This window comes from Onychostruthus taczanowskii, unplaced genomic scaffold (assembly GCF_017590055.1).
Source record: "Onychostruthus taczanowskii isolate IOZ18803 unplaced genomic scaffold, ASM1759005v1 scaffold2, whole genome shotgun sequence".
NCBI classification, from domain to species: Eukaryota; Metazoa; Chordata; class Aves; order Passeriformes; family Passeridae; genus Onychostruthus; species Onychostruthus taczanowskii.
Genome location: NW_024499239.1, coordinates 7146815 through 7162574, shown reverse-complemented (window position 1 = coordinate 7162574; position 15760 = coordinate 7146815). Strand labels below are relative to the sequence as shown.

Genomic DNA, 15760 nt, shown 5'->3' with positions numbered 1-15760 from the left:
TTCACATGTAAGAGGAAGAGGATTAGGAACAAAAATAAGAACAGTTACTGCATTGAATTGAGGGGGAAGTCTATCATACACTAATTCTGGAATACACTAGGTTTTAAATTCTAGGGTTTGCGTTTCTAAGATTTAAATTAGGCTTATTGCTACCTAAAATTTGTGCAAAGAAACCGGCTTTAGCTGTTTTCTGTTGAACTGCTTTTCTCTATGGATGGTTGCAAACCCTTCAGGGATCACCATACAAACACTGTCGAAATCAACAGTGGTGAATGTGTGGGGTGGGGAGCATAAATTAGGGAACTTCAATGTCTGGTTAGTGCTTGGCCATGGCAGAATAAGTGGCCAGGCCCCCAGGGAAAGGACTTCACCCCTTGACTCTACATGGAACAAAAACCAGTTAAACTAGGCAGGCCACTCAGCATTCCCATTTAGGACCAGCTTTAAAAAGGAAAATAGCTGCACTGTGCACCAACAAATTCAGCTTAATGGAAAGTGTTAGCACCCAGGAGAATTCTGGCCCATGACCTAGATAATACAGGAGCAAACCATTGTGTGACTGCATCTCTTTAGCAAATGTAGTACTGCAGTCAGCAGTCTGCAAAAATACTCACTTTCAAAGCAAGCTTTCAGTAAAGCTTTCAGAATGACTTTTGTTTCAGGAGGGAGTCACAGATGCAAGCACTAGAAAGGCTTTTCAACACCTGTTTATTTATTTATAGTTATTCTTATCTGGGGCAAAAGAAATCCTTGTACATTCTGTTTGCAAATAAAGCACAGACAGTAAAATCTGTAACAAAAAAAAGGGTACGTGGTGGTACCCTTAAAGTTCTGTCCGGCATATATATGATAACTAGCTGGAAGAAATATCTGCAAGTACTAATATGCATATGCTTTGTAAACTGTGAAAAATAATCACTTATAGTGTAGGAAAACATTCTGAAACTCATGACATTTATTGTAGGGAATTATGGTTGACCTTTCTGCATTAAAAAAAAAGAAAGGACACAGAAAATATTGGAATGGAATACTAGAAAAAGGCTTCCCAAACTACAGCCAGTGCATTCTCATGGTATTCAGGCGTAAAACTGCAGCCCATACAGAAGCCCATGCAGCACATACAGAAGGTCAGGTCTCTCATTTCATAGTTAATTTAGAACTGTAGCTAATCTGAGAAAACGTTTTGGTCTGGAGTGGTCTTTTCATGTAGAAATGTACTGTATTATAACACACAGATTTTGAACTTGAATTGGTAATGAGTTTCACCTACATCTTGAGGCTCAGATGTGTTTGTTTTAGTACATCTCTACATGTGCTGGTCTGGGAAGCCTTCAGGGTGAGACACAACAGATGGACAGAAGTAGTCCAGGTCTGCATTTCTTCGAAGCTGCCACAAAACATGAGCTATACTGGAGTTTAACTGGCACACACTGGTGAGGGGATGTTTCCCAGAAAGGTCTCTGTCCTAAAATATCCTCTCTATTCCCACTGTCTCAAAGAGTGACAGTTCCTCTAGATTGAGCAAAAAATACCTCTGCTCAAGAGATTCCATGGAACTCTCATCTCAGTGATATTGTCATGCCCTTATTCTTGTTGAGTATCAACTACTTTCTACAGCCTGGTGGACATTTAGAAAAAGAAAGTATTCACTGAGATGATAGGCAAAGGAAAAACATCAATGTTGAAAGAACTATAGGTCTATGTTCCTGGAATGGCAGCAAATAGACTGTCATCTCAGCTAGTCATATTTTGGGTTTAACAGTGATTTTTTTACCTCCCTGGGTCTAAGATCATAAGCATTAGTCCTGCTGGAAGACAAATTTTGATTCTCCCTGCCCATTCAAAGTATTTTCTCTAAACTTATGTCTGCAGCTTTTGAAAAGATAAAACAGCCTTTTCCATGAATACCAAATAAAGGTAAAGAGTCGTTTTCAGTAGTGAAATATTAAAACTTTTCTTTTGAAAATGTCTGTTAAATTTTGGTTTGTGGTTTTTTGTTTTCATTTTCTCAGAGTTGATTTGCAAGTAGGGTTTTGCCAGTGTTGAAAAAGGAACCACATTGATGTAAATAGGCACAAGAAATTAACTTGCACAGGGAAGCTTTTTTTACCAGTTTTATATCCTCCAGAATCAGGGTTTGAATGAAGCAAGTTTGGGCAAGAAGACAGTAAAAAGTAACTGGAGTTAAACATTCCTTTCACTTAGCTTTACAAGAGTTCATCCAGTTCCTTCAGGGTTATAAACCCAACTCCTGAGCCAGCTAAGTTGGTGGCAAAGCACCCAGGGATGGCACATTGTACTGCTTACATCCTGAGTCTTCTTTTGCTCACCTAACAAAAATCCACAGACCTATAAGAGGCAAGACAACCTTTATTGTCCAAAGCAATGAGGATGCTCACTGACAAGCCACAGTACAAGAACAAGACGAGTGGTAGAAAAAGCAGGAGGGCTGGGTGGTCAGACCAGGTACCAGAGTCTCACATTCAACAGCCTGCTCTGCCACCACTGTTCTTGAGCAAACTGCACAAGCAAAGCCCTGCTCCCACACATTGTGTCACTCAAGGAAATCTCAGCCTTCAGTTAGGCAGCATGATCCTCTAAAAACCAATGGGAAGAACAAGAGGCTTATGGTTGAGGAGCACAGAGCTGTAAACCTAAAGAGGAGGGCATTGCTTAAACCAGGTGATGGGAATACTGAGTCTAGACACAGTTTTTCCCCAAAAGGACTTAAACCCATTGTGATGGCAAGAAGGAGATATTTATCCTTGCTTAATACTCTTACAGTGAATAATCTCCTACTGTTAGGTGTCCTTTTGAATAAAAGAGAGACATGACAGGCTGTCCTGTGTTATGTCACTTCTCTGGCTAGGTGTTCTCTTCTGCTCTGCTGCCAAAACAAACACTGAATCACTCTATTTTTAACTAAATTTAACTACTATCTGGCCCATTATGATGAATGGTTCTCTCTTCCTGCAGTGGGCTCCCATTTGAAAGCAATAAATAGTCACTGGAATAGGGATTTGACTGTCACTCTTTCACACCCGTTTCTAACTTCTTAGCATGAAGGCAACATCTCGCCATCTCTCCTTGCCTTAATGTATATCCAATTTCTTTATGCAAAATGTGTTTGAGAGATCTGTACAATTTGTTGTACAAGGTAATACTGCTGGTGGTATACAGCTCCTTAAACACAGAGCATCAAACAAAAAAAACCCAGGAAGCTGGAGGCAGACCCCTGGCCTCCCATCAGAGCCTTTCCCACTAGGTGACAACAGATGTGCCCTCTAAGAATTACAAGACTTTAGTCAATTCTGTTCTGTGCAAAGCCTCACTTAAGTACTTTACTAGCCTACTCACTTGGCAAGAAGAAGGCTGAGTTTAAGACTGCCTTGACCCTTAACTGAGATCACCAAGCAATTCTGTGTTACCAGGAGATGGAGACCCTCTAGAAAAAAATAAATGCAAAATTGCGACAACACTGGTGGAAAAATATGGCCTAAGGGCAGGAACGCTGAACTGGGCAGGAAAGCTGAACAAGTTTTCTCAGGATTTTAGTAGTGCCTAAAGAGTGAGTGCAGTGGTTAGATCTTCCTGTTGGATTTAGTGTTTAGTCCCAGCTGATGGTTAAAGCAGTGCCCTGGTTGCTGAAGGTACAAAACAAGGTAATTGAAGGAAGCGAGACATCGCTGATGCAGACTGATGCACACCGATCTGTAGATCTATAGATGGCGCTGGAACTTACCGAATGCTTTGTTTCCCTGCCCAAAATTTTTCTGATGCTGTCAGCATTATGCCGTCTCAAAAAGCACACTGGGGGTGAAAAAATCCCTCAAAACCATCAGTAATACAGAGATGCACCGCAGGTCACGGGTGTGATTTCCAGTCTTAAGAGCATTATAACATTTTACAGGATCTGATCAAAAAGCATCCTCATTCAGGATCTGTGAATGGTCAGTAATATGAGCTTGGGGTAGAATGTCAAAGGAGACTAAACATACAGTGATGTTTGACAGATTTTTCTTCGGTGAATTTCTTCAATTTCTTTTGCAGCCACATAAACTTTAAACATCCATAGCAAATCAGATGCTCCTTGTTGAAATATAACTTCTGAATATTTCCAGAGTGAACACATAAATTCAAATGCATTGTAAGACATTTGAAGCAATTAATGTGGAAATTATTATCATTAGGAGCAGGAACTAACGAAAAACAGCTGCTCACACATGACAAGTCATATACGATTCCCTCCATTATCTTTCTCTTTGCACATAACAACTTCAGTCTCAACTCTGCCTTGGATAAATGGCACTGTCAGCATCCTTAGTGCCCATTGGTAGTTTAGCAAGCATCATTGTCAATAAAACCAGGTCAAATGCACCAACTCAATAAACTCTGTTTGTGACCACAGAACATTTCCAAAAATAACACTGAATGAAAACAACCTCTACAGAAAGATTTGCTCATCAAATTTACAGGAGCATCAACAAATTACCTCAATTCAGAGTCAAAACACTTCATGAAATCCACAGGGACAGCCCAGCAGCCTGACTTTTCCTCAGGACTTGGAGCTCCCATTACAGCAAAGTGGCCTTTTTAAGTGTTACAACTTTAGAGCTACCATAGCACCAACAACCACCACAGCACTGAAAGCAAAGTAACAAGTAGTGACACATTCACACCAATCACTTTTAAACTCTAATGAAAGAAATATTTTTGCATAACTTTTGGTCCCCAAAAATTTATGTTCCTTTTTCAATAACCTCAGTATATATGCACGTTACAAAAGCAATATCAAATTGCATTGTCAATCTCAGTTGCAAATGTAATTTTAGAATGAATTGTCATTATATAACTTCCTTTCTGGCAGTTCTCCTGCTATCACCCTGACTAATAACTTGTAAATATCTGTCTTTATCTTTTGGAAATTTGCAGTTGTATTCTTCAAAATTAAATTATGGATAGTAGAATGTATACAGTAACTGAGGCAGATTTATGGTTACAATTTTCAAGAAATAGGCCATAGTTTATAACTGATAAGCACAGTGTATTTATTTGGTGGACAGCAAGAAATTTATTACGTGTTTAAGCATTCATTTCCTTATTTTTGTGCATGTTTTGTGTAAAGGATGTATTAACTGGGTTGCAATCACTGAAACAGGTTTGGAAAGTCAGTCCTAAGTTTCATATTCATTCACTGTGTTATAAACTGAGGATATCTGTTGATGTAAACATCTCCCTCCATACTTCTGTGCTTCCGCACAGTGTTTCTGTAAGAAGAAATGAGTCAGGGGATGGCTTTTTGTATTATCACAAGTTCTCAATGCAGAGTGTTTCAATTAAGTAATTTCAATTCAGGCATGGGAGACCAGAAGTTTTAGAGGGAGATAAGAAATTGATTCTGGAAGTTAGGATGTGATCTTCCCACTGCCCAGCCTCCTCTCTGGGATGGGGTACAGAAACCTCACCTCTCTTCTATGGGTCTCACAGAATTGAAAAATACAAATGTGTTCAGAAAGTCTATGTGCTCTTGCCAAGTTCACAAGGGGAGTGCAGCAGAATTAGTAAAAAAAAACCAAAAACCCCCAAAAACAGAGGTCCATATCTACCTACAGAAAAACAGATTCTCTCCCTCCCTCACAGTTCCTCACCTGCTGGAGTTTCTTCACAGTGTATTCCTTCCCCTGCATTGCTCCTGGAGGCCCCAGCACTTTCAAGTCCTCAGAAAATAAGAGCCATCACAGTCTTTGCAATGAAGCAGCCCTAAGAAGTGTCAGGTTTAATGGAGCACATGTACAGTTCTTCCTCTTCTGCACAGCACCTCCAGCTTGTGATTATGCACACTATGATGGTCTCCAGCTGGCTTCTCCTATTAGGCCAATTTCAGTGCTCTGTACTCAAAATTTTTCACAGCACTTCCGAAGCTGGAGAAATTACCAGCTCTAGAAAGTGGAAGGGAAGACTATAGCCACCTGATGATGCTGGGACACAGCACAGGTTGACACAGTACGTGCCTTGAAGAACCATTGTTCCTCTAAGATGTCATACACCCCACACATGAGACTCCATTTTCCTTGCAGACATGTCTCCCTCCTCTAGGTTTAGATCAGGAAAACTTGAGTGCTATGTTGACACCAGACACCTCAAAGTAGAATTATCTTCTTGTTACAAGAGTCCCCACAGCTGACAACCCAGTCCCTCTGTACGGCTGGAAAATCTTCATTCTGTGGAACCACTTGCATGACTTCCCTTACACACAGGGATGAAGATCCCACAGGTCTTGATTGTCAACAGGGTTTGAGTCTTTATTCCTGACAGGCTCATGGTTTCCCAGAGGCTGTAAATGCTGACCAGCCTCACAAGGTGCTCCACAGGCTGATAATCTCTTCCTGCACAACAATCTTTGCTACACTGTGGTTGCAGAGGGGTCTATAAAGAGAAACATTTGCAAAGAAGCTTGATTGAAAAGTCTGGAAGTAGTTCACAGACACAAAGTTGGCATATTCTAATTCAGCACAGAAACCTGATTCAAGTACTAATTCTCAGAGAAACATCACCTTACATGCTGTCTAAAGTTAACTGGAGGCCCCTTGTCGCTTAGAAAACCTTGATTCTGAAGTCTGCCAAATGATTAATTACTCAAATGTTCCCTGTGCTGACCTGAACTTTCAGCCATGACTTCCAAATGTTTCCTTACCTGTAACACTCCAATCACTTAGAAGTACACACCCTCATTTTGACCTTCTGCTCACCTACTAGCATGCTGTGCAAACATGGGGTCACCAGTGTCTTAGGACTGGAATTCTTTAATTGCAAGGTACATAGGGGCTTGACCCTATTAATTTCTGAGATTTGGGCATCCAACTTCTTTAACATCTTATCAAAATCCCTATCCAGTTTCCTGGATGTGGTTCATCCACACAGTCACAGATCTTAGAATGTCCTGAGTTGAAAGGTTCCCACAAGGAGCATCAAGTCCAACCCTGAAGTGAATGGACAAATGAGGATACATACAATTAGTACTACATTTCAAGAAGAAAAAATGCTCAGTAAATATGGCCCTTTTAAAAAGCAATGATTAATGAAAGCTTGGATCGGCCACAACCATGACAGTTCTGCAATCTGTGGATTATCTGTCCTTTCTTCTGGCTAGATCAGGAGCTCCTGTGATAGACACTCCCACCAGAAGCCAAAAAGTGCCTGAGAACAAGAGTCAACAGGTATCAGCAACCATTTCAGCAATGTTGATTATCAGAAAGTATTTTCTGTTCCCTTGAGTGGTCATTTGAGATTTTCCTGACCTTTGGGCTTCTTATGGAGGCCCATAGAAGAACACTGGGGCCTCCAAACTGGGGAAAAACTTCAGGCCCTTTTCCTGGCTGGAAAGAAAGAATAATTACAGAAGTAATAATAAAAGAAAGCTATGAAAATTACTTTAAAGGAATTTTTAGCTGGTATGTGTGTTTAAGTGGTGAAATTATCTCATAGCTCACAGTAATTTAGGCAGGGTTACAAATTATACTTCATCCTTTGAAAGGATGGGTAGAACAAAACAAAGAAAACATACTAAAGAAAACATAATAGAGTTTAGAGAGATGGCTGATTTTGACGTCCTGACTCTTATGAATATGTGACCATCCATGTCTGTGATGGCACTGCAGATGCCATCTGTCCCAGAAATGGTACCTGTGGTACAAAAGCACCTTCACAGGCTTTGATGAGTGTCTTGTTCTGCAAGAATTGTCATGACAGAGGAGATCACTGAGCATGGGAGCCTACTTACAGAGAAAAAAATCACCTATATCCTACACTGCACTGCTTTTTCTTGCTCCTAGTTGAACATGAACCTCTGCTAAATACTGTCCTTTAAATGTTCAATCAAAGGAGAAAAAAACCCACCCCTAATTTTCTTGTGCCATGGAACTAAATAATACTGTTGCTAAATAAGATATAGTGTTGTCCTACTGCACAGAGGCAAGTCTTTTATTGCTTTTCTTGTTTTCTGACCCTGCCTCTCTCTTTCCTTTCCATTTTCACTTTTTTTTTGCCTATTTCTTTATCCTGAGTAAATGAATATTCCAAGTTTCTGTGAACCAGCTAAACTCCAAACAAATTTGGATAAAGCCCAGTGTTAATTTCAGGTACAGGTTTTCCCTTTTGATCTTCTCCACAGAAATATTTATTAAGAAAAGGAGAGGGAAGATATTATTCACCAGTTCTTTCTGGATGAAGCAAGTCACTACTAAAATTAAAGACTGAATGTGGTGTGGATTTTCCCACATTTATCAAACTTTCACAAGCAGCTACCTAGCAAACAGCGGTTCTAACATCAGTGAGAGGGAGTTTTGCTATTCTTTTGGTACATTTGATAAAAATAATGTGGTTTGGTGAACTACATGTTTATGCCACCACTACATAAAATTTATTATACACCAACAAATTGAATATAAAAATCCAGGAATTTACTTTGGAGGCTAGGACTTGGTTTTCAAATCACCTTTTTTTTTTCCATATACAGTTTTTGGTTTTCATCCCGTTTTTCACCAGTTTGGCAAAAGTTTCTGACTGCATTCTTTGCAAGCTGTCTCATACACGACACCCCCTCCCTTCCCCCAAATACAACAACTCTGGAGCACTCATTTGAAGCCACAGCTTGCCACAGAAGTTTGCAGACCCCTGAACCACCTGCTCTGGCTCCTTGTCTTTCCTTGTCTGACTGAGCCTGGTCAGACTCAGCTGCACTTATGGAACCTGAAGCTGGCATGTGCTCTCTGAGCAGGTTAGCTGACTTAAAAGACCCTCTTCCTTGGTGGTAGCACTATGAAAGATGTGTTGAGGAACATCTCTCTGATGGCACTGAAACCCCTTAAGCACATTCCTCACTGGGAACATTTTTAGTAGTTCCATGTATTTGCCAATTTACTCTGGATGGTAAAAGGGAGTAGGTAATATGTATACTGGGTGTGTGGCAGGGGGGGAAGGTGCTACATTCAAATGAGCAGAGTGCAAAATCAGCTGGAAGGTTATTGTAGATACATCCTGAAAGTGGAGAGTCCTGCTCTGGACCAGACTGTGTTTGGAAAAACACTCCCACTTCCAGTTTTGAATGCAGCAGATTTTAAGAAAGTAGCTGAAAAGCAGTCAAAATTGAAAGAATACTGGAGGAGAAATATTGTTTTGAGTTTCTGTGCCACTTCCAGTTCAGCAGAGAAGTGAAGGCTGTTTGTTGTCTTTACATTAAAGAAACAGGATGTCATATTGGCAGGTACACAAACCTATGAGCATCCGCTCCCCATCAATGCACTTATGTTTTAATGGGCTAAAAAGATCTTTGATAACAGCTGGTGAAAGACCCATTGTTCTGCCACATCCTTTTCCAGGCTTGACCTGTCAGGAGGTTAGAGCTTTGTAGCTCTGGGGGCAGAGATCAGGGTGGAAGAGACACACATTCCTTCAGAGTAGCCTTTCAGTTGCTGGTCTGGGCATGTGGACATTTTCCTCTTGTAATCTGGCATATCTTTTATGAGAGGATCTGGAAAGAAGATCCATATGTGGATCTGGACCTTGAGATGCTTGGTAGCTATGAATGCAGAATGAAAGGATACTCTGACGAGTTCAATGGTGCTGTGCTCAGATTTATTCTTCCCTTTACCTTGATACCTATTTATTTCGGATTCCTTCGCTTCCTTTTCACCACTCCTCCACTTCTTTTTTGTATTACTGCTCACTTGTTAACCCAGTTTAAGTCTTTTTAACCTTGCATAACTTGTAATCACTTATTTGTGATCTTCCTTCTTTCTACTTTTCTTTCCCAGTGGTTTTCATGGTTTTTGAGTATTGGGTTTTCCATCCACATACTACATATGAACAAGAGGAAGTGAGAAGTACCTGAGATGTGTATGGGAGCTGAAAGACACAAAATTATGGCAAGCTGGGACAAAAGACAGCAGGCGCACAGAGGGGAAAAAAAAAAGATGCTTGTTAAAGAGGAGGCTGGATATAGGAATTAACTACACCAGAGGAAAGGCAGGTCTTGATGAGAACAATAAAAAGAAGGAAGGAAATGGTTGTTTGGCTGAGTAGGAGAATCCACCATGGCTGTGGATGAAAGGAGAAGCTAAGCCAGGCTCTGTGCCATTAGCAGAGCTATCAGCCTGGGATCTGGAGGCCTCCAGGAGAGGTAGAATCAAGTCTCAGAGCCAGAAAGGAAGGCCAGGCAGGAAAACCTCACAACTAAAGGCACAGCAACATTTAAAACAAAGAGATATTGATCAGGGATTTCTTAGACAGGGAACAGAGGATGGGGAACCCCCTCAAAATTACAGCTTGTAAACGATATTGAATATTTACATGCATTTATGCATGTGAGCTCTCATTTTGAATCACCTGCACTCAGATTCATTAGGCTTATAGTTCATTAAATAGCAATGTGGTATAGCCAAACCTGGATTTTCAACAGCTTTTAAAATCTAAAAATTTAATTAAATGCAAAGACAGAAAAATAGGAAAATATCAAATGGTGCTCAGCTACCAGATGACAATTGGCTGCACTAACTTTTAAAAATCTATATAAAAGTTCAAAATAGAGGAAAAACTGCTTCAAAAAAAGGCTTCACCTTCTTCCAGGACAGTGTGAGAAGGGATAATCATGCTATTCTTCCAGGAAAGAGCAAATTCAGACGATTCATCTACTCCTGTAATTCCCAGAATGACACAGAGCATCAATGCCAAGCCTAACAATATGTTGCTGAATGAGTGGTACCAGAGAGAAAGTGACTGTGATAGAAGACAGCATGGCTGGGATAAACAAACAGATGCTGTCAGCCAAATGCTGAACACTGCAAATATACCACAGCAGATGCCCTGATTAAATGAAATGTGAAGTCACAACATTTGTCTGAGTGGTTGGAAAAAATCAACATGCTCTCATGGTCACAGATCATTGATTTTTCACGAGAATTAAAAATAACTAAAGCTCATTTTAAAAGTAATTTTTCAAAAGTAGGGATTTTCTATGCCTTGCTTCCAAGTGGATATTATTACCAGCCTTCTCTCCAAGACAGCTTGCATGTTATTGAGAGTAGAACTGTCTCTGAATCTTGTTTTATCAAGGAAAAGAATTTTAAACTCTTGGTAACCATCTTTTCCACCACCCTCCTCTGCCTTGATAGATGCTGCTTCAAGGGATCTTCTCACCTGCTCACTCAGCTCAGCTCTCAACTCACCCTTCCAACAGGACAGGCCATGAAAATGCACAGCCTGCCTTTGTCACTAAAGGCAGTAAAGTCAGTAAAGAAATCTCCAAATACCCTCTGGCAGGGTTAAGACCTGTTGAGAAGCATTAGTACCAACATCTTTCTGCCAGAGCTGTCCAGCATCACCAGGCAGCCATGCAACTGTGAGACCCATGGCAGCTCAGACACTGCAGCTCTGAAATGATCTGGAGGTTAAACAGAGCTCTGCTGGGTCTGCCTACCCCTGGCTCATGCTTTAGAAAATGAAGGAATTCCAAGCACAATTTTTACAATAAATACCATACAACCTCAAGGTCTCTGCATGCTATTCAGTGATTTAGGCACAAAAAAGACAAGCAAACCAAAGAAATGTATAGAAGTCCTTGAGCAAACAACAGGGAAGATAGTTAGCCAGAACAGTATGATTGTGGTTCAGCTCAGATTTCTCTGAGATCTGGCCCAGGACTGTGCAACATCCAGACCATTATGGTCTGGAGAAAAAAAGAAGTACTGCTCAGAGAATTTCAGCCAGGAGTGGCAGATTGTGAAGGAGAGAAGGAGGCAGAAAAGCTCTGATGCCAGCAGGGTAATTTCCTTTCTTAAACAGCCATGGGGCCTTGCTGGTTTAAGGTACATTGGCTCACACAGAAAAGACAAATGAGCAAGGTAAAATAGAATAGAAATATATGATCCTTGGGTGTTTTTCCCATTTTTTTCTCTGTGCCATGCTTTTTGATAAAAGAAATGTTTTTCAAATGGAGGCTACACATGTTGCTGGAAGCATTTGTGACAGATTGGCTTTGAAGGAAAAGGTTTGTTGTCAGGCTAATACAACCAGAAAGACTAGCAAGACTACAAAGACGACATCTAGGAGTAGTTTTGCTGAGAGCTTGGTCTTGAACACCAGACCTGTTCATTGAGGGAGACAGATCATAGTGGCAGAAGCTGTTCAGGACACAGCTTCCTTGAAGCAAGCTGCTCATTGCTGCCATGGGATAAGATCAGGCCTGCCAGAACAGCAGTCAGGCCTTATTAAACCTCTGCTCCTGCTACTCAAGAGGCTTAACAACTTTAGATGCTAGTTGAAGGCAAAAAGAAACAGGAGAGTTCCTGTTCCCAGGAGAGGAAACTAGACAAGGTAGAAGACCAAACCAACTAATATAAGCTGAATACCTAAAACATATCTTCCTCAAAGCCTCTATTTTTCCATTTGTGCACAGCAGCATAAAGATCCCTGCAAACCAGAGACCTTCTTTCTCTGTTTCTGCTTTCTCCTATAACCACTGCATTATGTATTTTTTCTACAGTTACTTTACTTTTGCACAGGCACAGTCTGCTTTTGGGAAGGGTAACTGAACCTGGACAAAGGTATGCAATTTGACACTGATACCTGCACCCCCACAGGTTTTCTCCTGTTTAATAAATACAGATATGAGAGTGTTGATAAGGATAGTTGAAGTGCTGGTTTGAAGGTTTTTTTTCTGGAAAGAAAAAAGAAGAAGTTAAACTGAAGGACTTGCTTTTAAATAGAGAATTTTGAAAAGAACTTCACCAAATTTTTTTTTTTTTTTTTTTTTTCTGCTGCAAATTCCACCACTAAGTTTCTAGCAATGTTTCTGGTTAGGAGCAACTGAGTGACCTTGGGAAAACCTTGCTGGAGTTTCTAACATTCTATTTTTCTTATTTTGTCTTCTGCAGTAATCAGGGTGGTTGTTATATGGAACGGAGAATCGTTGAAAAACCTGTGACTGGTATTCAAGGGGCTTAGAGCAAGCTCTGCAACTCCCCAGGCAGATGGTGATTTAAAAAAAAAAAAGAAAGTAAGCTGGGCTGATGCTAGAAGTGTGTTTCCATGGGAACAGGGAGGTACGGATGCTGCCTCGTACTTGACCGAATGAGAAGCTGGTTCAGGATTAGGATTAGAAAAGAAGTGGCCAGATTCCTAGTGGCAGTCAGAGTGTCTTTTACACTCCTAAATACATAACAGGGCTCTTTAAAGACTGCACTAGCTCTATATCCATGTGGTGCTGTGAGGATTTAGTAAATTTAAAAAGTTGTGTGTGCTTGACTGTAAGAGTATAAAAAGAAGTGTGTATCAGAGCACATTTTCTTTAATGATCCATGAAAATTGACTGCATAAATGGGAAATGAATGTCCACCCCTCACTTCTAGACAAGGGCTTATCCCAGCCCAATCCGGCTCTTCTAGTTCTCCAAGAGGTGATGCTGAGATCACCAGACAGGAAAATCATGCATTTGATATTGCACAGTAATAAAAAAAAAGAGGTAGGATAATTATTTTAAATTGTTAGTCTTTTACTGCCCCAGGAGAATGAATCTAATTGTTGTCTGATAAACATCAATGTTATTTAAATATTACAAGAATCAGAAAATAGATTGTTAGCATAAGTATTTCAAAATACACTTCTTATTTATCTTTAAATATTTGAGATTAGATTGCCCATTCATTTAGTTTTTGTCTTGTTGCAGTTCTCAGAAAAATCCCTATAAACTTTATATCCTGTTTTTAGGCCCTTTGTTACTCCATATTTGAGGCAATAAACAAAGACCAAAAAAAAGGTAGCGAACAATAAAGACAAATTCCTAGAATGGAAACAGAGTTAAATATACGCACTTTTGTGGTATATTTATATTGTAAGAGTTAGTAATTTTTGTTGAATATCAAAATAAACAAGATTTAAAATCCCAGCTACTGAACTGAGGGGAAATAAGCCCAAACTAAGGGCATGTTGAAAAGTAGATCCTACAGTTTGCTTCTTGTCAAAACTTGTTGACACCTATCACAAGCTGAAGAAGTGGCCAGCTATGACCCCTGACAAAAGAACCTTAGTAGTAGGGGTTAAAGTTCACACACCTGCATTTCCAGCACACAGATACTTTTCTGTGCTTTCATAGACATAAGCAAGTAACTTTGGCTCGTGTTTTGAACACTCGTGAGAGGAGACTTTTAGGATTTGTCTTTTAAAAGGCCTGGTGAAAAAAAAAAATTTCCTTCTGTTTCTAGAAACTTCTATGCTTAACCTTAGGCTAAAAAGCATCTGCTGGATCTAGGACTGCTCACACCGTGTAAGTTAGGCATGCAAGCCTCTGCAGCACAGAGTTGGATTTCTTCCTCTGCATAAAGACAAACACGGGAAGTATTCACCCATGGTATATCTTTTCAAGCACACCTTGGTGCCTGCTCTGCTTCTCAAGGAGGACTAAGGCAGCGCAGCCCTCAGGCGTTTTGGCAGGGCCGGTGTCGGCCCAGCAGCCCAGGAGCTGTTCCGCAGTGCCGCCGCAGGAGCCCCCGGCCCGCAGGCAGGTGCGGGACGGGCCGGGAGCAGCGCTTCCCGCCGCGGGCACGGACATTCTCGGTGCTCCGCGTAGCAACATCGATTACTGAGGTGTTTAAGGCAGCAAACAGCAATTCACCGTGTGCGGCTCGGTGCCCTCCGAGAGCTGAGGGTGGGGGACAGGCTGCCCCCCAAAGCAGGGGAGCATTGCCATCGAGTCCCCCCCTCCCCGGGAGCAGCGGGGTGAGGGGAGCGGCTCTTTCCCAAGCAGGGAGTGCCTTGCCATCCACCGTTCCCGTTCCCGTGCCCGTGCCCGTGCCCATGGCGGGGTGCCCGAGTCCCCCGCCCACCCTCCCCCCGGTCGCAGCGCCGCCCGCGATGCGATGCTCGCGGCGGGAGGCGGCGGCGCGGGCATTTGCATGGGCTGAAGGCAAAGCGGCTTCGCCCGTCTGTTTTATTTTTAGCTGGCAGCTCAGGACAGCGCAGCGCAGCTCCGCTCCGCCGGCGGGGCGGGCGGGGCGGCAGCCGAGGGAGGACCGAGCCGGCAGGGCGGGCGAGCGGACGGGGCACCGGCGGAGAGAGGTTACCGCAGGCGAGCTGCAGCCGGCCGGGCTGCGGAGCGCCGCCGCCCCCGGCTCCCGCCCCGGCGGCTGCGAGCAGGGAGAGGCAGGGACAGACAGGCAGCGGCCTCCGGCGTCCCCCCGCTGCGGCCGCGGCTCAGCCCGGGCTGGCGACTCGGTGCCTGGCTTCTCCGCCGCCGCAGCCGCGCCGCGCCGGGGCCCTGCAGATGGCCAGTCCTGGGCTGGAGCTGGGAGAGGTTCAGCCTCCGGCCGAGCCCCCCCAGCCTGAGCTGGCCTTCACCGAGGCTCAGAAATGGATCGAGGTAAGCCCGCGGGATGGCAGGGGTGCGGGCGCCTGACCCCATCGGGGACACCCCGCGGGACAACCCGGTGTCCTTCCCTCCCTCCCGGTCGCTGTCCCCCCGGGGACTGTGGGCGTTTTATTCCACGCCGATCTCTATCCCGGCCTTCCCGCCTCTCTCCCCAGCTTTCCTCGCTGCGGGGAAAGCAGCCGGGGCCGAGCGAGCCGCCGCTCAGCCGCCGCGCAGGGTGCGCGCCTTTGGATGGGCCCCCGCCCCCCTTCGATCGCTTCCAAACTTAATCTGTTAATCGCATTTCCCTCCCCGCCCCCGGCGCTGGCATGAACGGGACGGCTGTAAACAGAGCCGGGCAGG

General features: G+C 42.9%; 1 protein-coding gene across 4 annotated transcripts in view; it reads left to right on the top strand.

Annotated features, from left to right (window-relative positions):
• The first annotated feature begins 15017 nt into the window (after nt 1–15017).
• Nucleotides 15018–15760, top strand: part of LIMCH1 (LIM and calponin homology domains 1) — a 174224-nt gene continuing 173481 nt past the window's right edge. For all 4 annotated transcript variants that reach the window (XM_041403125.1, XM_041403124.1, XM_041403123.1 and 1 more), the window contains exon 1: nt 15018–15409. In XM_041403125.1, the coding sequence (XP_041259059.1) occupies nt 15314–15409 (96 nt within the window). In that variant the 5' untranslated portion in view covers nt 15018–15313. The remainder of the gene's footprint in view (nt 15410–15760) is intronic.